At 42.4% G+C, this 27,963-nt stretch overlaps 1 protein-coding gene across 17 annotated transcripts in view; it reads left to right on the top strand.

The window, feature by feature from the left end:
* Positions 1 to 27,963, top strand: part of LOC139751634 (band 7 protein AGAP004871-like) — a 948,509-nt gene that overhangs the window by 891,321 nt on the left and 29,225 nt on the right. For 3 of the 17 annotated variants that reach the window (XM_071667267.1, XM_071667266.1, XM_071667265.1), the window contains exon 8: positions 12,476 to 12,597. The exons of 12 other annotated variants lie outside the window; for them this stretch is intronic. In XM_071667267.1, coding sequence (XP_071523368.1) covers positions 12,476 to 12,592 — 117 coding nt within the window. In that variant the 3' untranslated portion in view covers positions 12,593 to 12,597. Of the gene's footprint in view, positions 1 to 12,475; positions 12,598 to 18,723; positions 18,830 to 27,963 lie in introns of all 17 variants that reach the window. 2 more of the 17 variants (XM_071667269.1, XM_071667268.1) reach the window with 1 other exon arrangement.

Here is a 27,963-nt window from a genome sequence, read left to right as displayed (position 1 = left end):
GTGATAAATTTGGTGAAACACTACATGATGTTGATGTTGAACGCTGTTACAAAAACATATGACGATGATAAACCCTGTCGAAACACCATATGACGTTGATAAACCTTGGTGAAACACCATGTGACATCAATGATATACCCTAGTAAAAACAAAATGGCGACATTTGTCATAAATCTTTGTCATTAAGCCTATTAAAAGACCAGATAATTCTTTCCATAAATCCTAATGAAACACCAACTAACATTAGTGATAAGCCTTGATGAAACACCTGGTAGCGCTAGCGTAAACTCTCACGAAACAGTAATTGACACTCATGATAAACACTGATGAACCACCCAGTAACACTAATGATAAACCCTGACGAAACACCAAGGGACGCTAATGATAGACGCTAATGAAACACCATGTGACACTAGTGAAAAACCCTAACAAAACACCAAGTGAAACTTGAGATAAACGCATATGAAACACCGGGTGATACTAGGCATAAATTCTCTTGAAACATCAGGTGACAATAGTGTTAAATCCTAATGAAACACCACACGAATCTAGAGACAAAACCTGGTGAAACACCATGAATCACTTCTGATAAACCCGGGTGAAACATCAGGCAATGCTAGCGATATACCCGATGAAAGACCAGGTAGATAACATAAGCGATAAACCCTGGTGAAACACTAAGTGACACTATGATAAACACAGATGAAACACCAGATGATACTTGGTATAAATACTGGTAAAACACGAGGCGGCACCAGTGATAAACATCAATGAAACAGCAAGTAAAACTAGTGATAAACCTTGGTGAAACATCATATGACGTTGGTGATAATCCCTGGTAAAACTTCACATGACGTTGATGATATACCCTGGCTAAACATCACCAATGAAACAGCAAGTAAAACTAGTGATAAACCTTGGTGAAACATCATATGACGTTGGTGATAATCCCTGGTAAAACTCCACATGACGTTGATAATATACCCTGGCTAAACATCACACGACGTTAATGCTAAACCCTGATGAAAGAGGCGACATTCGTCATAAACCTTGGTCATTCCTATCAAAACACCAATTGATATTTTTCATAAACCTCGGTGAAACATCAAATAACACTACTGATGAATCTCGATGAAACACCGGGTGGCACATTTGATAAACTCTAATGAAACAGCATTTGATACTCGTGATAAAAAAATGAAATACCAGATGACACTAGAGATATGTCCTGACCGTACACCAAGTGACACTAGTGTTAGGCTAATGAAGCATCAGGTGACACTAGTTATAAATCCTGTACTGCATCAAGTGACACTAGTGATAAACACCGATGAAACACCAGGTGATACTAAGTATAAATCCTGATGAAACACCAGGTGATACTAAGTATAAATCCTGATGAAACACCAGGTGATACTAAGTATAAATCCTGATGAAACACCAGCCGGCACTACTGACAAACCCTAATGAAACACCAAGTGAGACCAATAATAAACCCTTCGTGAGGCACAACTTGACACGTGATAAACCCTAGTGAAATATCAGGTGACATTAGCGACAAACCTGATGAGACACCAGGTAAGCAGCACAAGTGATGAACCCTGGTGAAACACCATCTGACGCTAGTAATTAATACTGGTGAAATACCTGGTGGCAATAATGATAAAGCCTAGTAAAACACCAAGTGAAACCTGTGATGAATCCCGATGAAACACTATGTGAAGTTGATGATAAATCCTGGTGAAACACCATATGACTTTGATGATAAATTCTTTGATGATAAACACCAGGTAACACTGGTGATAAACTCTGGTGAGACAACACATGGCGTTGATAATAAACCCTGGTAAAACGAGGCAACATTCATTATGAAATATGGTCGTTAAACCTATTGAAACTCCATGTGACATTTTTCATAAACCCTAGTGAAACACCAAGAAAACTAGTAACAAACCCTGATGAAACATCAAGTGGCACTAGTGGTAAACTCTGACGAAACACTAAGTGGCGCGAGGGGTAAACTCTGACGAAACAGCTAGAGGCACTCGTGATAAAAACTGATGAAACACTAGGAAACACTAGTTATAAACTCTAACGAAACATTAAGCGACACTTCTAATAGACCTCTAATGAAACACCAGTTGACATAATTGATAAACCTTAACAAAACACAAAGTGACGCCAGTGATACACAATGATGAATTACCAGGTGATAATAGGTATAAATCCTGGTAAAACACTAGGTGGCACTTGTGATATACAATAATGAAATACCAAGTGAAACGTAATAAATCCTACTGAAACATGGGACGCTGATGATAGATCATGCTGAAACATCAAGAGACTCTAGCAATAAACCTGATCAAACACCGGGTAGGTAACATATGTGATAAACTCTGTTGAAACACCATGTGATTCCAGTTATAAACGCCGATGAAACACCAGATAATATAGATATAAATCGTAGTGAAACATCTGGTGGCATAAACCCTAATAAAACAACAATTGAAACTAGCAATGTACCCTAATGAAACACCTATTGAAATTAGTGATAAACTCTCATGAAACACCATGTGACGCTTGTGATAAACCTTGGTAAAACACCATATGACTTTGATGACAATAGTAATAAACGCTGGCGAAACACCGTACGACTATATGATAATCCCTAGTGAAACACCTTATGACGTTGACATAAACCTAGTGAAAAGCCATATGACGTTCATGATAAACCCTGCTAAGAAAAAGCGAAATTAGTCATAAATCTTGTTCATTAAACCTGATAAAACAGTAGGCAATATTTTTCATAAATCCCAATGAAACACCAAGTAACACCAGTGATAAACCTTGAGGCATGTGACACTAATAATAAACACTGAAGAAACGGCAATTGATGCTCGTGATAAACACTGAAGAAACCCCAGGTGACGCTATTGATTAACCCTGATAAAGCACCAAGTGACATTAGTGATAAACGCATATAGAACACTAAGTGATACTAGGTATAAATCCTGGTGAAACACTGGATGGCATTAGTAATAAACCCTAATGAAACACCAAGTGAAACTGGTGAAAACCTTTGTGAAACGCCATGTTACACATGGGAGAAACCCTGCTGAAACATCACGTGACGTTAACGATAAGCCTGATGAAACATCAATGATAAAGCCTGGTGAAACACTGTGTGACACATGATAGAAACTTATGGAACACTGGATAATACTAGATATAAATCCTCGTGAAACATCAGGTGGCACTAGCGATAAATCCTAACGAAACACTAAGTGAAACTGGCGATGATCCCTGGTGAAACACCACGTGAAGTTGATGGTAAACCCAGGTAAAACACTGTATGATTTTGATGACACTATTGATAAATCCTGGGTGAAACACCGTATGCCGTCGGTGATAAACCATAGTAAAATACCATGTGACGCTGATGATAAACCCCAGTAAAACACCAAATAACCTTCATGATAAACCCTAGCAAATAAAATAAAACACTTCATAAATCGTTTTCATTAAAGCTGTTGAAACGGCAGGTGATATTTTCCATAAACGTTAATGAAACAAGTAACACTAGTGATTAAGCCTACTTAACAACAGGGGGCACCAATGGTAAACTCTGACGAAACAGCAATTGACACTCGTGATAAACACTAATGAAACACCAGGTGACACTGATGATCAACACTTATAAAGCACCAAGTGATACTAGTGATAAACGTTGATAAAACACCAGATGATTCTAGGTATAAATCCCGGTGAAACAGCAAGTGGCACTAATGATAAACCCTAATGAAACACCAAGCGAAACTAGTAAAAACACCAGTTAAACACGATGTGGTATTCGTGATAAACCCTGTTGATACATCAGGTGACGCTAGCCATAAACCTGATGAAACACCAGGTATATAACACAAGTGATAAACCATATTGAAACACCATGTGACGCTAGTGATAAACACTGATGAAACGCCGGGTAATACTGGGTATAAATCCTGGTCAAGCACGAGATGGCACTCAAGGTAAATCATACTGAAACATCAAGTGAAACGTGATAATTCCTGATGAAACACCATATATCTTTAATGATAAACCCTTTGATTATAAACGCCAGGTGACACTAGTGATAAACCCTGGTGAGACACCATATGGCGTCGATAATAAACCCTGGTGAAATATCATATGACACTACTTACAAACACTGCTGAAACATCACGTGACGTTGATGATAAACCCTGGATAAAAAAGAGACGTCATTCGTCATAAAACTAGGCCACTAAACCTATGAAAACACCAGTTGATATTTTTCATAAGCCCCAATGAAACACCAAGTAATACTAGTGATAAACCCTGATGAAACACCTGATGGCACTAGCAATGAACTCGGACGAAATAGCAATTGATACTCGTGATAAACGCTGATGAGACACCAGGTGGCACTATTGATAACCTCTGACGAAACATCAAGTGGCACAAGTGATCAACCCTAATGAAGTACCAGGTTAAACTAGTGGAAAAACCTAGTAAAACACCAATTGACTATAAGGATAAATATTGATGTAACACCAGGTTAAACTACGTATGAATCCCGGTGAAACACCAGATGACACTAGTTATAAACCCTGAAGAAACACGAAATAAAGCTAGTTATGAACCCTGGAGAAACATTATGTCACACTAGTGATAAACTCTTGTGAAAGATCAGGTGACACTAGCGATAAACCTGATGAAACACAAGGTTAGTAACGCAACTGATAAACCCTAGTGCAACACTATGTGACACTGGTGTTAAACACTGCTGAAACATCAAGTGATACTAGGTATAAATCTTAATGAAACACCAGGCGGCACTAGTGATAAACCCTAATGAAACACTAAATGGAATTAGTGATAAACCATGGTGAAACACATGTGACGTTGATAACAAACCCTGATGGAACACCATATGACTTTGGTGATTACCCTTTTATGATAGACAACAGTGATAAACCCTGATGAAACAACATATGACGTCAAAGATAAACTCTGGTGAAACAACATATGACATTAACGATAAAACCCTAGTGAAACACCATACGACATTAATGATATGCCCTGGAAAAAAAAGTGACATTCATCGTAACTCTCAGTCATTAAACTTTATTAAAGCATCAGATGATGTTTTTCATGAACCCTAATGAAACACCAAATAACGCTAGTGATAAGCACTGTTAAACACCAGGTGGCACGATTAAACTCTGACGAAACGCAAATGACGCTCGTGATAAACACCGACGAAACACCTGATAACACTAGTGATAAACCCTGACGAAACATCAGATAACAGGAGTGATAAACCCTAATGCAACACCAGATGACACTGACGATAAACCTTGATAAAACACCAAGTGGCACAAGTGATAAACCCTGGTGAAACATCATGAAACATTAGTGAATAAACACTTTCTAAACATCAGGTGACGCTAATGATTTACCTGTTGAAACTTCAGGTACGTAACACAAATGATAAACCCAGGTGAAACACCATGTAACACTAGTGATAAACGCTGAAACACCAGGTGATGATAGGTGTAAATGTATAAATCTGGGTGGCAATATATATAAATCCTAATAAAACACCATTTGACACAAGTGATAAACCCTGCTGAAAAATCAGGTGACGCTAGTGATACACCTAGCGAAACGCCAGGTAGACAACACAAATGATGAACCCGGTGGGAACACCATTTGACGCCAGTGAAAAATAGTGATGAGATACCTGGTGATACTAGGTATGAATCCAGGTGAATCACCAAGTGTCATTATCGATAAATCTTAAAGAAACACCTACTGAAACTAGTAATGAATTCTAGCGAAACAAGAGGAAATACTAACGATAAACTTTGTGAAACACCAGTTAGGAAACACAAGTGATAAACCCTTGTAAAACACTAGGCGACTCTAGTGATAAACCCTGGTGAAACACCAAGTGGCACTCGTGGTAAACCCTGATGAAATATCAGTGACACTGGTGACAAACATTGGTGAAACACCAGCTGATATTAGCGTTAAACCCAGATGAAATACCAAATGACACTAATGATAAACCTTATGAAAGTCCAGGTGACACTAGTAGTAAATCTTTATGAAACCCTGGGTGACACTATTGATAAACCATAGTGAAACATCAGGTGACAAGTGATGAATTCTGTTGAAATACCATGTGACGCTGTTGATAATCGTAGATGAAATACCATGTGACGCTGTTGATGATCATAGATGAAATACCATAAAACACTAGTGATAAACCCTGATGAAACACCACGTGATACTATTGATAAACCTCCATGAAACACTGGGTTACACTGATGATAAACCATGGCGAAACATCAGGTGACAGTAGTGATAAACCCTGTGACGCTATTGATAAACCCTTAGAAAACATCATGTGACAATGGTGATAAACCCTGGTGAAACACCTGGTGATACCAATGATAAACCCTGATTCAACACCCTATGACAGTGAGAAAACGTTAGTGAAACACCAGATGACACTAGTAATAAACTCTGGTGAAACACCAGATGACACTAGTGATAAACACTGATGAAACACCAGGTGATACTAGGAATAAACACTGGGGAAACACCAGGTGACACAAGTGATAAACCCCAATGAAACACCAAGTGAAACTAGTGATAAACTCTGGTGAAACACAAGGTGACGTTAATGATAAACTCTGGTGAAACACCAGGTGACACAAGCGATAAACTTTGTGAAACACCAAGTAGGTAACACAAGAAATAAGTCCTGGTGAGACACGAGGTGACGCTAGCGAATAACCCTATTGAAATATTATATGACAAGGATGATAAAGTATGTTGAGGTATAAGATGATGCTAATGATAATCGCTGATGAATCACCACTGACACTAGTGATATACCTGGATGAAACACCACGGAAAACTATTGATAAACCCTGATGAAACACCAGGTGACATTAATGATAAGCCATAGTAAATCATTAAATGACAATAGTTATCAAACGATAATGAAACACCGTGTGACAGTAGTGATGAACTATGATGAAACACCATGTGACACATGATAAACCCTGGTGAAACGCCAGGTGATACTAGAGATAAACCAAAGTAAATCATTAGATGACAATAGTGATAAACGATGATGAAACACCATGTGACTATAGTGATAAACGATGATGAAACGCCATGTGATAGTTATAATAAACGATCATGAAACACCACTTGATACAAGTGATAAACTCTGGTGAAACACCAGGTGATACTAGTGATAAATCCTGATGAAACACCATTGACACCAGTCATAAACCCCGGTGAAACACCAGGGGACACTAGTGATAAACACTGGTGAAAGACAAAATGATGCTAGTGATAAAGCCTAAATCAAACATCAGGTGACGCTAGTGATAAACCATCATGAAACATCAGGTGACACTAATGATACACCATGATGAAGCTTGAGGTGACACTTCTGATAAACCCTAATGAAACACCATGTGAAACTAGTGATTAACTCTGATGAAACACCATATGACACCAGTGATAAACCATGATGAAACACTATATGACACGGTGAATCATCAGGTGAGAAGTGATAAACCCTGATGAAACACCATGTGACATTGATTGTACATCCTTGTGAAACACTATATGACACCGGTGATAAACCCTGGTGAAACATCAAGTGATACTAGTGATAAACCCTGATGAAACCCATATGAGATGAGTGATAATCCCTGGTGAAACACTAGGGGACATGAATGATAAACCGTGATGAAAAACCAGATGACGCTAATAGTTAACCATGGTGAAACATCAGGTGGCACTAGTAATAGATTCTGATGAAACACCATTTGACACAAGTAATAAACTCATGTGAAACACCAGGTGATTACTAGTGACAAATCCTTGTGAAATACCACTTAACACACGCGAGAAACACTGGTGAAACACTAGATGACACTAGTAATAAACCTTGGTGAAACACCAGGTGATGTTAATGATCAACGCTAATAAAATCCCACTTGACATTAGTGATGAATTTTGGTGAAACACCAGGTAATACTAAAGATTAATCCTGATGAAACACCATAAGACACTGATGATAACCACGACGAAACATCAGGTGACGCTAGTTTTAAACCCAGATGAAACACCAGGTGACACTAATGATACACCATGATGAAGCTTGAGGTGACACTACTGATAAACCCTAATGAAACACCATGTGAAACTAGTGATTAACTCTGATGAAACACCATATGACACCAGTGATAAGCCATGATGAAACACTATATGATACTAGTGATGAGTTCTGTTAAAGCACCTGTTGATTCTAGTGATACACTGGATGAAACACCATGTTACACTAAAGATAAAACATGAGGAAACACCAGGTGACAAGTGATAAATCCTAGTGAAACACCATGTGACACTAGTGATACACCTTAGTGACACCATATGACATCAGTGATAAATTCTAGTGAGACATCTGGTAATACCATTGATAAACCATGATGAAACACCACATGACACTAGGTGAAACATCAGGACACCAGTTATGAACCTTACTGAAAAATCACGTGGAACTAGTGATAAACAATGATGAAACACCAGGTGATACTAGGTATGCATGCAAGGGAAACACCAAGTGATATTAGTGATAAACCCTAATGAAACACTAAGCGAAACTGGTGTTAGAAATTATCATAAAACACCAGGTGACCCTAATGATAAACTCCGGTGAAACGCCAGGTGACACTGGCGATAAATCTTGCGTTATACCAGGTAAGTAACACGCGTGAGAAACCCTAATAAAACACTAGATGACACTAGTGATAAACTTTGGTGAAACACAGAGTAAAACTGGTGAATAATCCTGTTGAAACATCAGGTGATACTAGAGAAAACCCTAGTGTAACACTAAGTGATACTCGTGATAAACCCCTGATGAAATACCATATGACACCAGTGATAAACCCTGGTGAAACACTAGAGAACATGAGTGATAAACGTTGATGAAAAAGCTAATGATAAAATATGGTGAAGATCAGGTGACGCTACTGATAAATACTTTTGAGACAGAAGTTAGTTCTAGTGAAAAATTTGATAAAACACCATGTGACACCAATGATAAAACATGGCGAAAAACCAGGTTACATGTGATAAACCCCGAAGAAACACCTGGTGACACTAGTGATAAACTATGGTGATACTCCTGGTGACACTAGTGATAAACTATGGTGAAACACCATGTGACACTAGTGATAAAAACCTAGTGAAACACCAGGTGACACTGCTGATATATCGGTGAAACACTAAGTGCCACTAATAATAAACCATGATGAAGCATGAGGTGACACTAGTGATAAACCCAGATGAAACACCATGTAAAACTAGTGATTAACTCTGATGAAACAACTTATAACACGAGTGATAAACCCTGATGAGACACCATATGACACTAGTGATAAGCTCTGTTGAAACACAAGTTGATTCTAGTGAAAACATTGATGGAACACCATGTTACATTAATGATAAAAACATGATACCCTAGTGACACGATTTGACAACAGTGATAAACCATGATGAAACACCACATAAAACTAGGTGAACGATCAGGCGACACCAGTGATGAACTCTAGTGAAACACCATGTGACATTAGTGGTAAACACTGATGAAACACCAGGTGATACTAGGTGTAAATCCAGGGGAAATACCAAGTGATATTAGCGATATTCTCTAACGAAAAACCAAGAGTGACTAGTGTTAAAATCTCATGTGAAACATCAGGTGACCTTAATGATAAACTCCCGTGAAACACCAGGTGACACTGGGGATAAATCTTGTGATACCAGGTAAGTAACACACGTGAGAAATCCTGATGAAATACTAGATGACACTAGTGATAAACCTTGGTGAAACACCGAGTGACACTAATGAATAAACCTGTTGAAACATTAGGTGACACTAGAGAAAAACCTTAGCGTAACACCAAGTGATATTCGCGTTAAACCTTGATGAAATACCATGTGACAAGAGTGATATACCCTGGTGAAACACTAAGGGACATGAGTGACAAACCGTGATGAAAAACCAGATGACGCTAATGATAAACCATGGACCATCAGGTGACGCTAGTGATAATAAACTCTGATGAAACACCAGTTAATTGTAGTGATAAATTTGATGAAACACCATGTTACACTAATGATAAAACATGAGGAAACACCAGGTTACACTTGATAAACCCCGATGAAACACCTGGTGACACTAGTGATAAACTATGGTGAAACACCAGGTGACACTAGTGATAAACCCTAGTGAAACACCAGGTGACACTGATGATAAACTGGTGAAGCACTAGGTGACACTAATGATAAACCATGATGAAGCACGAGGTGACACTAGCAATAAATCCTGATGAAACATCATATGACACTAGTGAAAAATTCTGGTGAAACACCATGAGATACTGGTTTAAACCTTGATGAAACATCAGTTAACACTAGTTTCAAACGCTGATGGAACACCAGGTGACACTAATGATAAATCATGATGAAGCATGAGGTGACACTAGTGAAAAACCTGATGAAACATCATATGGCACTAGTGATAAACCCTGATGAAACACCAGGTGATACTAGTGATAAACCCTGATGAAACACCATGCGACACTAATTATGAACTCTGTTGAAACACCAGTTGATCTTAGTGATGAACATTGATGAAGCACCATGTTACACTAATGATAAAACATGATAAAACACTAGGTTACACGTGATAAACCCTGTTGAAACATCAAGTGACACAAGTGATTAACTATGGTGAAACACCAGGTAACACTAGTGATAAACTTTAGTGAAGCACTAGGTGACACTGATGATAAATTGGTGGAACACCAGTTGACACTAATGATAAACTCTAGTGAAACACCAGTTGACACTGATAATAACCGGTGAAACACCAGTTGACACTGATACTAACTAGTGAAACACCACTTGATACTAATGATAATCGGTGAAATACCAGGTGACACCAATGATAAACTCTTAATGACACTGGTGATAATCTCTTGGTGACCTGGTGATATAACATGGAGATGCAAGAATGGTAAACCTGGTGAGGCTGTGAGGAAGAGCTTAACTCTTGAGCAAGATCGTGCGGATTCTTGAACACGTCCGTACTCATGGCCTGGTCTTCGACCTGAAACTTAAGAGTCAAGTGAAAGATGACACCATCATACCCAAAGGTCACATGATCATGCTCCCTTCCTATTTGTTGCCATCATCACCTGAGCTCTAGGATCCTAACCTTTGGTATGAAAGCTCTGAACTGCGTTGCGCGGCGTACGAAGGTCAGGAGAACCTGCATGTTAATAACCTGAGATCTGGAAAGAGTTCTCATGGTCTGTCTTCGTATAAGTATTGATATTCATGCAGCTTCACCGTTGTGCTGAGCAAGATTTATGAATTGTTTGTGTATCCGGTGGACAGCAAGCCATAGCTGTCTACCCATGCGGCGGCCACCAGGCCGAGTCAGTCGACGACTCCAAGTGTTGTTGGTTTGCATCGTAATATACATAAAACAGCTGATTCCCCAAGGTATGGCGCTCTTGAAGGAATGATAATGCTATAATGTTCATAGAATTCTGTTAATTATGTATACATCCCAGAAAGGACAATGGTAGGAATGTTTTTGGGTCTTATGACTACTCCAGAAGAGAAAATAAAAATACCACACTTCCACATGTAAGTCCTTCAGTTGAATCATGTTCATCTTGATGTTATCATCTCCCACACACCGCTGGACTCGCCAGTAATCCTCACCATCTAAGATTATCCTCTACCATGCTACAGTTGATAACTGCGATCATTACTTAAATATCAAAAAAATTTTTCTTCATATTTAGACAACTGGGATCTTTATACCTGTCTTGTATCCAAAAAGCTTTAAAGATGGAAAGCCTTACTTGCTTCAGTTATGCTTTCTCGCTGTTCCGCAAAAGTCTGCAGACTTCAGCACTGAGGTGGAAATGGGTTTAGTGTGGGGCCTGAACCTATGCCCACGGAGCCAGCCTCACAGGCCTCAGCTGTTCTTGCTGTACCCCTGCCTTCATCTTGGCTATGGCCTTCCCTGCCCTCTCAGGAATTCACCGTAACCAAACCCAAGGTCTCAGGTAACTAAAAGCTTCCTTGAATCCCTCCCTTCTCCTGGTGCTCTGCGCCTTTGCCCTTCACCAGCAGCACTTTTTAGCCATGCTTCCTAATTCTGTATCCCTGGTTATGTCCCTCCACCTCCCCGATTTTGTCCTTGGTTCAGCCCCCTGACTCTGCCCTCATTCCTGGGTACGCCCCCACGGACTCCCCAGCCCTGGACGTGCTTGCCACACATCACTCTCGCCAACTCCTGCAGTACCACAGAGATAACGGTGTTCGTCCCTTGTTCCAGCTCCGCTACCTACAGACGCTGAACGCGATATCGGCAGAAAACAACTCGACCATTATATTCCCGCTGCCCGTTGATGTCTTAGCGCATATGATTCCGAAACACAAGGAGGCAGAGTAAACCAGGTACACTGGCTTATGACTTCGGTGGACGGAATATGGTAGTTTGGCCTAGGTCTCTTCGGTTCGAGATACGGATGAGCTGGGTCTTCTTTCTTTCTCTCTCCCTCTCTCCGTCTACCTCTGTGGCTAGTACAAAAAAAGACAATTTTACAGATGATTCGCACATTTATTCAGCACCACAGTTCATTGCAGAGACACTGATTAGCATATCCCGTAACGTAATGTACATAATCACCTTAATCATTTTTCACTTACAAGACAACAAACACTAGTTGATAACGCAGTGATCTACATGAGACCAAACTATTAGTATAACGTAGTTTAGAAACCTTAAAAAGATACATGGTCCTAGAAGGTAACTGTCCATCATGTTAGACCCGAGAGGAGCCCTAGCCAACGATGTCCACCGAGGGCAAGTCAAAACGTAGAAACTTAGAAGCTTTGTACAGTTTGGCTGTCGTCGATATATATCATATGCCTGACTGTGTGACTGTAGCAGACTCTTAACTGACCCCCATGGTGTCATGGGTGCCCACACTCACCCCTATGGAGCCATGGGACGCCACCAAACCAACCAGGGATATACGGCCTTATCAGCTGAGTCGAATCTTAGGAACCTCGCAATTGAGTACGCTGAGGAACGTGACTGAGTTTGGACACATGAACAGAAATTATTTTATCGCTTGATGGCCGAACTGCGCTCACTGAACACTTCTCATTTCATAGGAATTTCTTTCCGACCACATTCTGTAAAATAAATCTACAAGGCTATGTAGAGGTGACTTTAGATGACTTTTATATCTGATTCAGAGATTTTTAGAGACTTGAGTGAAACATTATATGGGGTTAACAGTGACGTATCAGTGAAATAGCAAACTTTAAAAAAAAATATGAATATGAATGACAAAGACAAGATATTTCTCTGATAATTAAGCCTGGCTTTGGACTGCTTTGATGGGACGAGTACAAAGTTTCAGAGATACATCTGTCGCATCATTTTCTGTAATATGAACTATACTTCCCTTCAGTTCCTCTCCAACGTGGGACAACTCCTCAGTTTTGCTGATGTCCAAACTCTAGATTCCCCCAGCATACTCTAAGGTTCCCTCAGCAGGCGCAGCTGATAAGACGTCCTTTTCACTGGCTGACCCATGGCAGCTCAGTGACCCCATCACAGCAACCTATGAGCGGGCAGAAGCTCAACTTTTGGTCCATTTATAAGGGTAATCTACCGGAGTAGGGTATGATGGAGGTACCTATCATGGAACAGATGTCCTCAGATGATAGTAAAAGATGTTCAAAAACTCATTATGACAGCACCAGTAACGTTACATACGTGTCTGAAGGACATTTCCCCTGCAAGGGGTTCCATGGTGTACGTCCTACTTGAACTGCATGCGAGTGTTCTGTACGACTTGTGTTGGTTTTACTAACAGTATGAGGGCTGGATGGAGTGGTTTGCGATACAGCTGATATTGCTCAAAGTTTCGCAAAGTAGCTCTATATGACCCCTTGAGAGAGTAGCTCAACCTCACAGTCACAGTTTTCTGTACATACTAACTTTCCCCTCTTGCACAGACCACCCGATAAATTCCACACCTCACCACCCTCACCCCACACCCACACACACACACCCACACCCACACACGCTCCTTCACTGTGCCTAGTTTCCCCACACATTCAGTTTATCCTCCTGACACTAGGAAACTGTGACGTCCTTACGTGTTCAGTACACGGCCTTGGTCACAACACGTCCCTCAGCCTTAGGTCTCATCACTCCTAACCCTCTTACAAGCAGATCACCCTTATACCTGGACCTTGAGCTAAACCATTGTATATTCTATATAGTTATATAAGCATAAATATAAATCTATAACCATATATATATTATTTGTCTTGTGAATATACCAGTCCTTGCGTCAATGCCGATGCAACAGCTCTCCCTTTTTCTGTTAATACTAATAATAAGTTCAGCCTAGCATGCGTGAAATGTCGATCAGTATCGAAGGGCTTGTGGATAGCCTGCCGCTGTGACGGTGAAGGTGTTCTAGCAGCCTCCTTTCTTAGGATGGTTGGGGAAGGAGCTCCACGCGGGCTCTTCCCGTCACCCTAGCATCCTATCCACAACTTTTCGCATGTTCTGCTGCAATGCTGCTACCCTTCAATCCCGCCCCCCTTTTTTCTCAAATTAAACCCTGCTGCAAAATTTGATATATACATATATAACCATAAATAAGCATGATACAAAGATTCTGGAATGTCACATGAATCCAGCCAAAGTTCCAAGTGAACAATAAAGCAATGGTTTGTGCCTCATTTGGCTTTTGCCTGAACTGAAGGTTGCATGGCGTTTTCAAACAGTATCTCCCCAACCCTTCCTAAGATACCCAAAATCCTTTCAACACACCTTTTAGTCTCCTGGTAGTAACTCATAACCACCTTTAAGAAATAAATTTGACCCCTCTTCCTGTCACTGTAAGTCCTCCACTAATTCTTTCACCTCCCTCCCTCCCTCGCCCCTAAATCTACCCCTGACCTGACATGACCTACCATGACCTCGCTTGCTCTCTCTTTGGCTGACGGCGACGTTGGATATAAATGAGTCAATAAAGGCGTCTTTACTTAGCTGTACCAGCCGTCTCCTGGGATAGGACTATCCATGGCCATTTCCTGAACAGCAGCTGGGAGGTTGTTAGAGTTAAGTTTACCGGCTGAAGAGTATTTCATCCTCAGTGGATATTGGCCAGTTGTTCCGTTGTACACTTTATGTTCACGACCAGAACGGTACAGTATTTCCAGTCCGCAACGACAGCTGGTCGTCTCCTTGACTTGCAGTCGAGTGTGTCAAGATAACTGTTACACTTTACCGTTCCTGACACTTTCTTTACTCACAATAAGCACGAGGCCACTCTTTACTGATAAGCCTAACCAAGCACACAGCAGTGCACTATATAACCTGAGGCTTCTGCAGCGGTTGATGTGAAAGCATCGGTCTCACTGAGGTCATAGATTTCCTCAACATATGCATGAAGATCAAACATCCGAACCCAGTAGAGATAAGCGGCAATTAACCACAGTGACGAATAGAACTTTTTTCATCATTGTAAAATCTGAGCCTCTTTATGGTGTATGAAATTAAAACTAAACTCCAAAAATGTAATTAATTACATTGCTACAGAACTGACAGTAACACACGAAGACTGAACCAAGGAATTATTTTTGATAGAATAAAGAACTACATTATGACTCTACCTGCATTTTTAAGTCACCGCAAGCTAAAGAATGACAGTAAAACTGATTTAATTGAACCAGAATGTATATTTCTAGAAATAATCATTAGCCTACTCGCCAACTAGCAACCTGTGGGTATCGCTTCACCAAAGAGAGAGTAAACAAAGCGTTCCAGTATTGCAACTCCGAACCGCGAGATCGACGGAGCCAAACATATCCTTCGAAAAAGCATACCTATTCTCTGTATGTTGTTTATTCTCATTTTTTTCCTCCTTCTAGGTGTTGTGGTAGTATAGAGGCAACTGCCAAAGTGTTTTTGGCTTGCCAGACTAACGCATTAAGTTTTTATTAGAGTCAAAACTCATAAATAGCATGATCAGTTAACTATATGATTGGCAGTTGCCGCTGGTCTGCCGTCACATTTCCACCACTCACGATCGCCACACAAACCACACAACTCTTGCCCATAGTCGCCTGAGGCCCGTGCTCGCATCACCGTCAAGGGGCGGACGTCGCACAAGAGGAAACACAATAGTGACTGTGGACTCCCCCCTGATGACAACACTGAAGCACCTGTCTGCACATAGCACCCGTAATGCACTCATGCAACACATACGGTGATATTCTGGAGATGCACTTGTGGCTTAGACTCACTTTTCTTCCCTGCGTATGTTTCAACGCCTTCCTGCGCCTGCAAGGAGGGAACTCCTTGTCAGTGAAATGTGATGTACTGCCGTCATTGTTTCGAAGGTGTAGTGAGTACCTCAGCGCATCCTGAGTGCTTAAGTGCCTTTTATGGCCTTTTTTCGCTCAAGGACTCTGGTTGCACTGTAAGGTACTGTAGCAGCCACAAGACCTCCAGGATACACACCTGAGAGAGGGACCTTCATGTTTAAAGTAATAGTATTGTGAGACAAGTTAGTTGGCCCGCATTAGAGCTTCTCTTGGGAGCCTCAGTCGGGCCCTCCAGTCTCACAGCCACACTGGCTGAAGTTCCTCCTAACCTCGGGTACGTAGGCTTCAGACGTCGAGGTTGGCGCATGGAGACACTCACTTCTTACAAACGTCTCTTAAAAGGTGAAAGAATGTCTTCACTTTAGCGATGCCGGTGTAGAATTCTGCGCTGTTTATCTTGCCCGACTGTTTATTTGTTTGTAACTGTCTTGTCTTACGCTTTGATGCGGATGGCGTCTTGATAGGAGGTTTCAAAATTATTAAGGAGGTGGTTTAGAATGAAAAAGATATACGGGTAAGGGGCAGCTTCTTAGAACTAACACTTCTGTAGACTTGAGAGGACCTCATGGAAAGCAAGAACATGAAACAAAGTCCCAGGAGTGAAAGGTGTTTCTAAATGGCAATGAAACTCACCTGGAGGGTAGAAAGGAGAGAGAGTCACAGGGGAGATTGAGTGTGAATAACGCATTATTTGAGGGAATGAATGAGTCTTCAGTAGACACGGTGACACATGATTCGTTTGTCGTTAAAGGAGATCGAGTTGTTAATGAAAAGAACATTTGGATTTATCTCAGTGGAACAACTTTTCTGCGTCTCAGGGTCACATCTGCCTTCTGTCTTCAGTGTGGTCAAAATACTGACCAGAAGGCTCGCACGGACACTTATGATGTGGGACTTTCTTACAGAGCTTTCCAGATGCTACCACGTTCTGACAGAGCATTTCTAACGAATATTGCTTTCCTGTCCCTTATGACTGCTTCTTTTTTCATATATATATGAATTCCAGTGAAGAATTGTGTATATTGATATTGAAGGTTTTCACTCTAACAGTGGAAGCTATCGATAAAAGTATCAAACATTTACAAATTTGACCACAAATTCTACATTTCATGTTGCCTTTATTGTCTGATAAATAATGATATGAGAGGATGTGTTTCTACCAATAACTGAGCCAACATAAACCCAGCCATCCAGACCATTATGAGGAGCACACCCATCCATCCTCACCGTCGGATCACCCTCAATAATCTCACTCCTGTGTACAAGGCGCACAGGGGTGTGTGTCCGTGTTTGTTCCTCTTTGTATAGGGGACACACAAAGCACATGACCCTGGTGCATCACGTCCCTCTGGACGGACCAGTGGTTCATCAGAAGCCGTGTTTCACCCACCAGGACCTTCATGTTACCCGTCAAGGCCAGTGCTTCTTTCCAGGTCCCCCATGCTATCCGTCAGGGCCAGACTCACCCTAGGCGGTCTATGTTTCCTGTCAGGGCCTGTAGCTCACCTCTGGATCCCAACATTTCAGTTTAGGGTTCACGGCTAAACCTTGAACCTACCGTGCTGCGTGTAATAATACCCGACCCCACCCAGCTCTGAATCATTAACATCATCGATCCTCACAACACAACTCAGTCAACAACCCTCACAGACATGGACCAGTGGTAGGATTATCCATCATGATAAAAGTCCACGTGAAAGTCAAACTTTTATCTAATATCATATACTCCTGAGCTCTCGCCTTGTAGGATGTCATTACTTATGTATTTAGGATACTGTTACTGTCCTCTAGCAGTAAACCATCTGGTGACCTTCCTTTCTCATCTAACGTCCTCCAAACAGAGACCATTAGGTCCTCCAATACTTGTCTTATCTATGTAGCTCCATGTAATGTTCTCCAGCAGATAACCTGGTTATAGACCATCAGGTCTTCTGTTACCTGTCCTTCCCAACCACTGTCCTCCAGCAGATGACCTCGTCAAAGACCGTCATGTCCTGTGTTACCTGCCTTATCCATGCAGCCCCACGTACTGTCTTCCATCAGATATATTGGTCATAGACCAACAGGTCGTCTGGCTGTCCCATTTCGTACCATAAACGTGCCTGAGGGCCACTGTGCCCGCTAGCTTGCCTTAATGCTGTACACTGTTCCTCCTCCCAACAGCTCCGCTACCTGCAGACACTGAGCACCATCTCGGCAGAAAAGAACTCCACCATTGTATTCCCGCTGCCCATTGACATCATTAACACTTTCGTACACCGACGTTAAGGTACCAAACTTTCCTGACTTCCTCGCTCAGGGGTCAAAGGTCAAAGGTGTCCTATATGAGTCAAAATCCTATATGAATTACAAATAATTTATCCATTCTGTTTATAAATCATTGATACTTGTTGACAGAAAGTCACAGAACTGTGATAAATAATTTTTTAGGATGACCACACACTTTTCGTTATAAAAAAATAATGACAGTTATCATGTCATGATTGTGTTTATATGTATCTGTTTAGTTTCATATAATGATAAACTTGATATCATTACAAACGTATCATCACTTATTAAAATCATGAGTATTATAATCATTATCATACTCTGTATAAGAGACCTGACCTATCCATGACCCCAGCGAGGTAAGGTCAAGACAGAACACGTGTTGAAGATGTATTAACACCAACCAACACAGAACACGTAGAACACCTTTTTTGACCCACACCGCACCGTTTGATGGTGAACGTCACAGAACACTTTGAGAACGCACTCGAACTCACAGCGTTTGTTTCTGGCCAACACAGAAGCAGCAGAGGACATTCGAACCCAGAGAGTTTGCTCCTGACCAGCACGTAGATAACAGGTTTTGGCCCACATCTTGTTAATGCTGATCACCATTGCTCTCTCGCACCTTATAAAACACTATGTATAAGGTAATAGCTCAGCTCATGTCTTCAACCAGTGAGTTTAACCCAGGTAAATAAAAAGAAAACGGTGGTTTGATTCAAAGTAGAAAACAGGGAACTGGCCTTAGATAACAGCGAGCGAGTTGTTCTTATAGATGACTGACCTGGTTTCTAATAGCAAGCAATAAGTCACAAAAACTAATCGCCCGGAACCACACAATAAAAACGTTGTTTGGCTGCAAGTTGAAAGCAATAATGCCGCCCAGAATAGCTTATAATAAACAGTGGTAACAATCCAAACAGCTTCAAATAACAATACTTCAGATAATGAATGACGCATGTCTTCTGGTTCACAAAATGATAAACAACAATAATGAGAAGAGGTTATTCATAACACGGTAACAACCAGAGTATGGCAGAGTACAGCTGAGTATGGCAGAGTACTGCTGATTATGGCAGAGTACTGCTGATTATGGCAGAGTACTGCTGATTATGGCAGAGTACTGCTGAGTATGGCAGAGTACAGCTGAGTATGGCAGAGTACAGCTGAGTATGCAGAGTACTGCTGATTATGGCAGAGTACTGCTGAGTATGCAGAGTACTGCTGAGTATGCAGAGTACTGCTGATTATGGCAGAGTACTGCTGAGTATGGCAGAGTACAGCTGAGTATGGCAGAGTAGTGCTGAGTATGGCAGAGTACTGCTGATTATGGCAGAGTACTGCTGAGTATGCAGAGTACTGCTGATTATGGCAGAGTACTGCTGATTATGGCAGAGTACTGCTGATTATGGCAGAGTACTGCTGATTATGGCAGAGTACTGCTGAGTATGGCAAGTACTGCTGAGTATGCAGAGTACTGCTGATTATGGCAGAGTACTGCTGAGTAGGCAGAGTACTGCTGAGTATGGCAGAGTACTGTGAGTATGGCAGAGTACTGCTGATTATGGCAGAGTACTGCTGATTATGGCAGAGTACTGCTGAGTATGGCAAGTACTGCTGAGTATGCAGAGTACTGCTGATTATGGCAGAGTACTGCTGAGTATGGCAGAGTAACTGCTGAGTATGGCAGAGTATGCTGAGTATGGCAGAGTACAGCTGAGTATGGCAGAGTACAGCTGAGTATGGCAGAGTACTGTGAGTATGGCAGAGTACAGCTGAGTATGGCAGAGTACTGTGAGTATGGCAGAGTACTGCTGATTATGGCAGAGTACTGCTGATTATGGCAGAGTACTGCTGAGTATGCAGAGTACTGCTGATTATGGCAGAGTACTGTGAGTATGGCAGAGTAGTGCTGAGTATGGCAGAGTACTGCTGAGTATGCAGAGTACTGCTGATTATGGCAGAGTACTGCTGATTATGGCAGAGTACTGCTGAGTATGCAGAGTACTGCTGATTATGGCAGAGTACTGCTGATTATGGCAGAGTACTGCTGAGTATGGCAAGTACTGCTGAGTATGGCAGAGTACAGCTGAGTATGGCAGAGTACAGCTGAGTATGGCAGAGTACTGCTGAGTATGGCAAGTACTGCTGAGTATGGCAGAGTACTGTGAGTATGGCAGAGTACTGCTGAGTATGCAGAGTACTGCTGATTATGGCAGAGTACTGTGAGTATGGCAGAGTACAGCTGAGTATGGCAGAGTACTGCTGATTATGGCAGAGTACTGTGAGTATGGCAGAGTAACTGCTGAGTATGGCAGAGTACAGCTGAGTATGGCAGAGTAGTGCTGAGTAATGGCAGAGTACTGCTGATTATGGCAGAGTACTGCTGAGTATGGCAGAGTACAGCTGAGTATGGCAGAGTACAGCTGAGTATGGCAGAGTACTGCTGAGTATGCAGAGTACTGCTGAGTATGGCAGAGTACAGCTGAGTATGGCAGAGTACAGCTGAGTATGGCAGAGTACTGCTGAGTATGGCAAGTACTGCTGAGTATGCAGAGTACTGCTGAGTATGGCAGAGTAGTGCTGAGTATGGCAGAGTAGTGCTGAGTATGGCAGAGTATGCTGAGTATGGCAGAGTACTGCTGATTATGGCAGAGTACTGCTGAGTATGCAGAGTACTGCTGATTATGGCAGAGTACTGTGAGTATGGCAGAGTACTGTGAGTATGGCAGAGTACTGTGAGTATGGCAGAGTAACTGCTGAGTATGGCAGAGTACTGTGAGTATGGCAGAGTAACTGCTGAGTATGGCAGAGTATGCTGAGTATGGCAGAGTACAGCTGAGTATGGCAGAGTAACTGCTGAGTATGGCAGAGTACAGCTGAGTATGCAGAGTACTGCTGATTATGGCAGAGTACTGCTGATTATGGCAGAGTACTGCTGAGTATGCAGAGTACTGCTGATTATGGCAGAGTACTGTGAGTATGGCAGAGTACTGCTGAGTATGCAGAGTACTGCTGAGTATGGCAAGTACTGCTGAGTATGCAGAGTACTGCTGAGTATGGCAGAGTACTGTGAGTATGGCAGAGTAACTGCTGAGTATGGCAGAGTACAGCTGAGTATGGCAGAGTACAGCTGAGTATGGCAGAGTACTGCTGAGTATGGCAGAGTATGCTGAGTATGGCAGAGTACAGCTGAGTATGGCAGAGTACTGCTGAGTATGCAGAGTACTGCTGATTATGGCAGAGTACTGTGAGTATGGCAGAGTACAGCTGAGTATGGCAGAGTAGTGCTGAGTATGGCAGAGTACTGCTGATTATGGCAGAGTACTGTGAGTATGGCAGAGTACTGTGAGTATGGCAGAGTACTGCTGATTATGGCAGAGTACTGCTGATTATGGCAGAGTACTGCTGATTATGGCAGAGTACTGCTGATTATGGCAGAGTACTGCTGAGTATGGCAAGTACTGCTGAGTATGCAGAGTACTGCTGAGTATGCAGAGTACTGCTGAGTATGCAGAGTACTGCTGAGTATGCAGAGTACTGCTGAGTATGCAGAGTACTGCTGAGTATGGCAGAGTACAGCTGAGTATGGCAGAGTAGTGCTGAGTATGGCAGAGTACTGCTGATTATGGCAGAGTACTGTGAGTATGGCAGAGTACAGCTGAGTATGGCAGAGTACAGCTGAGTATGGCAGAGTAACTGCTGAGTATGGCAGAGTACAGCTGAGTATGGCAGAGTAGTGCTGAGTATGGCAGAGTAACTGCTGAGTATGGCAGAGTACAGCTGAGTATGGCAGAGTACAGCTGAGTATGGCAGAGTAACTGCTGAGTATGGCAGAGTAACTGCTGAGTATGGCAAGTACTGCTGAGTATGGCAAGTACTGCTGAGTATGCAGAGTACTGCTGATTATGGCAGAGTACTGTGAGTATGGCAGAGTACAGCTGAGTATGGCAGAGTACTGTGAGTATGGCAGAGTACAGCTGAGTATGGCAGAGTACTGCTGATTATGGCAGAGTACTGCTGATTATGGCAGAGTACTGCTGATTATGGCAGAGTACTGCTGAGTATGGCAGAGTACTGCTGAGTATGCAGAGTACTGCTGAGTATGCAGAGTACTGCTGATTATGGCAGAGTACTGCTGATTATGGCAGAGTACTGCTGAGTATGGCAGAGTATGCTGAGTATGGCAGAGTACAGCTGAGTATGGCAGAGTAACTGCTGAGTATGGCAGAGTAGTGCTGAGTATGGCAGAGTAACTGCTGAGTATGGCAGAGTAACTGCTGAGTATGGCAAGTACTGCTGAGTATGCAGAGTACTGCTGATTATGGCAGAGTACTGCTGATTATGGCAGAGTACTGCTGAGTAATGGCAGAGTACTGCTGATTATGGCAGAGTACTGCTGAGTATGGCAGAGTACAGCTGAGTATGGCAGAGTACAGCTGAGTATGGCAGAGTACTGCTGATTATGGCAGAGTACTGCTGATTATGGCAGAGTACTGTGAGTATGGCAGAGTACTGTGAGTATGGCAGAGTACTGTGAGTATGGCAGAGTAGTGCTGAGTATGGCAGAGTACTGCTGATTATGGCAGAGTACTGCTGATTATGGCAGAGTACTGTGAGTATGGCAGAGTACAGCTGAGTATGGCAGAGTAGTGCTGAGTAATGGCAGAGTACTGCTGATTATGGCAGAGTACTGTGAGTATGGCAGAGTACAGCTGAGTATGGCAGAGTAACTGCTGAGTATGGCAGAGTACTGTGAGTATGGCAGAGTACTGCTGATTATGGCAGAGTACTGTGAGTATGGCAGAGTACTGCTGAGTATGCAGAGTACTGCTGATTATGGCAGAGTACTGCTGAGTATGGCAAGTACTGCTGAGTATGCAGAGTACTGCTGAGTATGGCAGAGTACTGCTGAGTATGGCAGAGTACAGCTGAGTATGGCAGAGTACAGCTGAGTATGGCAGAGTACTGTGAGTATGGCAGAGTACTGTGAGTATGGCAGAGTAACTGCTGAGTATGGCAAGTACTGCTGAGTATGGCAAGTACTGCTGAGTATGCAGAGTACTGCTGAGTATGGCAAGTACTGCTGAGTATGGCAAGTACTGCTGAGTATGGCAAGTACTGCTGAGTATGCAGAGTACTGCTGAGTATGCAGAGTACTGCTGATTATGGCAGAGTACTGCTGATTATGGCAGAGTACTGCTGATTATGGCAGAGTACTGCTGAGTATGCAGAGTACTGCTGATTATGGCAGAGTACTGCTGAGTATGCAGAGTACTGCTGATTATGGCAGAGTACTGTGAGTATGGCAGAGTACTGCTGATTATGGCAGAGTACTGCTGAGTATGCAGAGTACTGCTGATTATGGCAGAGTACTGTGAGTATGGCAGAGTACAGCTGAGTATGGCAGAGTACTGCTGAGTATGGCAAGTACTGCTGAGTATGGCAGAGTACAGCTGAGTATGGCAGAGTACAGCTGAGTATGGCAGAGTACAGCTGAGTATGGCAGAGTAGTGCTGAGTATGGCAGAGTATGCTGAGTATGGCAGAGTACTGCTGATTATGGCAGAGTACTGCTGATTATGGCAGAGTACTGCTGAGTATGCAGAGTACTGCTGAGTATGCAGAGTACTGCTGATTATGGCAGAGTACTGCTGAGTATGGCAGAGTACTGCTGAGTATGGCAGAGTACTGTGAGTATGGCAGAGTACTGCTGATTATGGCAGAGTACTGCTGAGTATGGCAGAGTACAGCTGAGTATGGCAGAGTAACTGCTGAGTATGGCAGAGTACAGCTGAGTATGGCAGAGTAACTGCTGAGTATGGCAGAGTACTGTGAGTATGGCAGAGTACTGTGAGTATGGCAGAGTACTGTGAGTATGGCAGAGTAGTGCTGAGTAATGGCAGAGTACTGCTGAGTATGCAGAGTACTGCTGAGTATGGCAGAGTACTGCTGATTATGGCAGAGTACTGCTGAGTATGCAGAGTACTGCTGATTATGGCAGAGTACTGTGAGTATGGCAGAGTACTGCTGAGTATGGCAAGTACTGCTGAGTATGCAGAGTACTGCTGAGTATGGCAAGTACTGCTGAGTATGCAGAGTACTGCTGATTATGGCAGAGTACTGCTGAGTATGGCAGAGTACTGTGAGTATGGCAGAGTACTGTGAGTATGGCAGAGTACTGTGAGTATGGCAGAGTACTGTGAGTATGGCAGAGTACTGTGAGTATGGCAGAGTACAGCTGAGTATGGCAGAGTACTGTGAGTATGGCAGAGTACTGCTGATTATGGCAGAGTACTGTGAGTATGGCAGAGTAACTGCTGAGTATGGCAGAGTAACTGCTGAGTATGGCAGAGTAGTGCTGAGTAATGGCAGAGTACTGCTGAGTATGGCAGAGTACTGCTGAGTATGGCAGAGTACTGCTGAGTATGGCAGAGTACAGCTGAGTATGGCAGAGTACAGCTGAGTATGGCAGAGTACTGCTGAGTATGGCAGAGTACTGCTGAGTATGGCAGAGTACAGCTGAGTATGGCAGAGTACTGCTGAGTATGGCATAGTACTGCTGAGCATGGCAGAGTACTGCTGAGTATGGCAGAGTACTGCTGAGTATGGCAGAGTACTGCTGAGTATGGCAGAGTACTGCTGAGTATGGCAGAGTAGTGCTGAGTATGGCAGAGTACTGCTGAGTATGGCAGAGTACTGCTGAGTATGGCAGAGTAGTGCTGAGTATGGCAGAGTAGTGCTGAGTATGGCAGAGTAGTGCTGAGTATGGCAGAGTACTGCTGAGTATGGCAGAGTACTGCTGAGTATGGCAGAGTACTGCTGAGTATGGCAGAGTAGTGCTGAGTATGGCAGAGTACTGCTGAGTATGGCAGAGTAGTGCTGAGTATGGCAGAGTAGTGCTGAGTATGGCAGTGTACTGCTGAGTATGGCAGAGTACTGCTGAGTATGGCAGAGTACTGCTGAGTATGGCAGAGTACTGCTGAGTATGGCAGAGTACTGCTGAGTGTTGGACATAAAGCACTGTTTTCCATCGTTAGTTCTTTATATCACTAAAGCTGCAACATCATAACTACCCATTATCTCTTCTAAGATAAACTAGTCTCCCCGAATTGACGTCACCTAACGTCATCTGATTTGGTATAAACTAGACTAAAATCTTCACACTCGCCAAAGCATACACAATCTATATGTGAAGCCTCATCTCTCAATACCTGGGGAAAAAAATGAGTGTGGTAAGAAAGAGACGGAGGTACGGATAATCACTCTTTCTGGCTTGAATGGTATAGACATATATTTAGATCACCTGATAATGGAGGAGTTTTAGGACTAGAATTACGTTAACGTGAATATAAGCAAAGTCATTGGGTTTAGTAACATAAAGAGACAGGATACTTGGGGTGTGAGGTTGAACAGATATCCGAATGTGGACATGGCAGTGAACGAAGCTGTAGCACTTGAACTTAATCATAGGATGAGCAAGGAGGTGAAAGCCCTGGTTGCATTGAGGAATGTGGGAAAAGACAGCTTACCATGTGTGAGGACGAAGATGGACATGTTTGATGGTACAGTTATCCCACTGTGTAGTTTGGATGCGAGACAAGAGTTTTAGATGACTATGGGATGTATCTAGGGAAGTAGTGATGGCAGGTGCAAAAGATGCATGTGGCATTTGAAAGGTGGGAGGCGGGCAGATTAGAAAGGGTAGTGAGTGGTGGGATGAAGAAGTAAAGTTGTTAATGAAAGAGGAAAAAAGAGGCGTTTAGGCGGTACTTTCAAGGAAGGAGTGCATATGACTGGGAGATATGTAAAAGAAATCGACAGGAGGTCAGGAGGAAGGTGCAATGGTTGAAAAAGAGGGCAAATGAGAGCTGGGGTCAGAGAGTATCATTAAACTCTAGGGAGAATCAAAAAATGTTTTGGAAGGAGGAAAGACAAGAGAATAAATGGGAACATCGGTGAAAGGGGCAAGGGGGGAAATGAACAGGTAGTGATGAAGTGAGGAGATGGAGTGAGTATCTTGAAGGTTTGTTGAGTGTGTTTGATGACAGAGGCTGATGTAGGGTGTTTTGGTCGGGTTGTGCGAAGTGATAGGGTCAGGGAGAATGGTTTGATTAAGAGAGAAGAAATGGTGAAAGCCTTGTGGAGGATGAAATCCGGCAAGGTGGCGAGTTTCAATGGTATTTACGTGAAATTTATCAAATTCTATGACGTTAATTGGTTAGTAAGGATATTCAGTGTATGTTTGGATCGAGGTGAAGTGCCTGAGAATTGGAGGAATGCATGTATAGTGCCATTGTACAAAGGTAAAAAAGAGGATTAAGGTTAGTGTTCAAACTACAGATGCCTAAGCTTGTTGAGTATTCTTGGAAAATTGTATGGGAGGGTATTGACTGAGGGCGAAGGCGTGTGCAGAGCATCAGATTGGGGAGGAGTAATGTGATTTCAGGAGTGGTAGAGGATGTGTGGATCAGATGTTTGCTCTGAAGAATGTATGTGAGAAATATTTAGAAAAACAGATGGATTTGTATGTGGCATTTATGGATCAAGAGAAGGCATATGATATGGTTGATAGAGATGCTTTGTGAAAGGTCTCAATAATATATAGTGTAAGAAGTAAGCTGATAGAAGCAGTAAAATGTTTTTATCAAGGGTGTAAGGCATGTGTACGAGTAGGAAGAGAGGAGAGTGATTGGTTTCCAATGAAGGGCGGTCTGAGGCAGCGGTGTGTGATGTCTCCATGGTTGTTTAATTTGTTTATGGATGGGGTTGTTAGGGAGGTAAATGCAACAGTTCTGGAGAGTTGGGCGAGTATGCAGTCTGTTGTGGATGAGAGAGCTTGAGAAGTGTGTTAGTCGCTGTTCGCCGATGATACAACGCTGGTGGCTTCTTCAAATAAAAAATAGCAGAAATTGGTGACTGAGTTTGGAAATGTGTGTGAAAGGAGAAAGTTGAGAGTAAATGTGAATAAGAGCAAGGTTATTAGGTTCAGTAGGGTTGGGACCTTAGTTGCGATGTAAGTTTGAATGGAGAAAACCTGGTGGAAGTGAAGTGTTTGAGATATCTGGGAATGGATTTGGCAGCTAATGGAATCATGGAAGCGAAAGTGAATCACAGGGTGGGGGAGGGGGCG

This window comes from Panulirus ornatus, chromosome 11 (genome assembly GCF_036320965.1).
Source record: "Panulirus ornatus isolate Po-2019 chromosome 11, ASM3632096v1, whole genome shotgun sequence".
Lineage (NCBI taxonomy): Eukaryota > Metazoa > Arthropoda > Malacostraca > Decapoda > Palinuridae > Panulirus > Panulirus ornatus.
The sequence above is the reverse complement of the archived record's forward strand: the minus strand, read 5'-3'. Positions and strand labels throughout refer to the sequence as shown.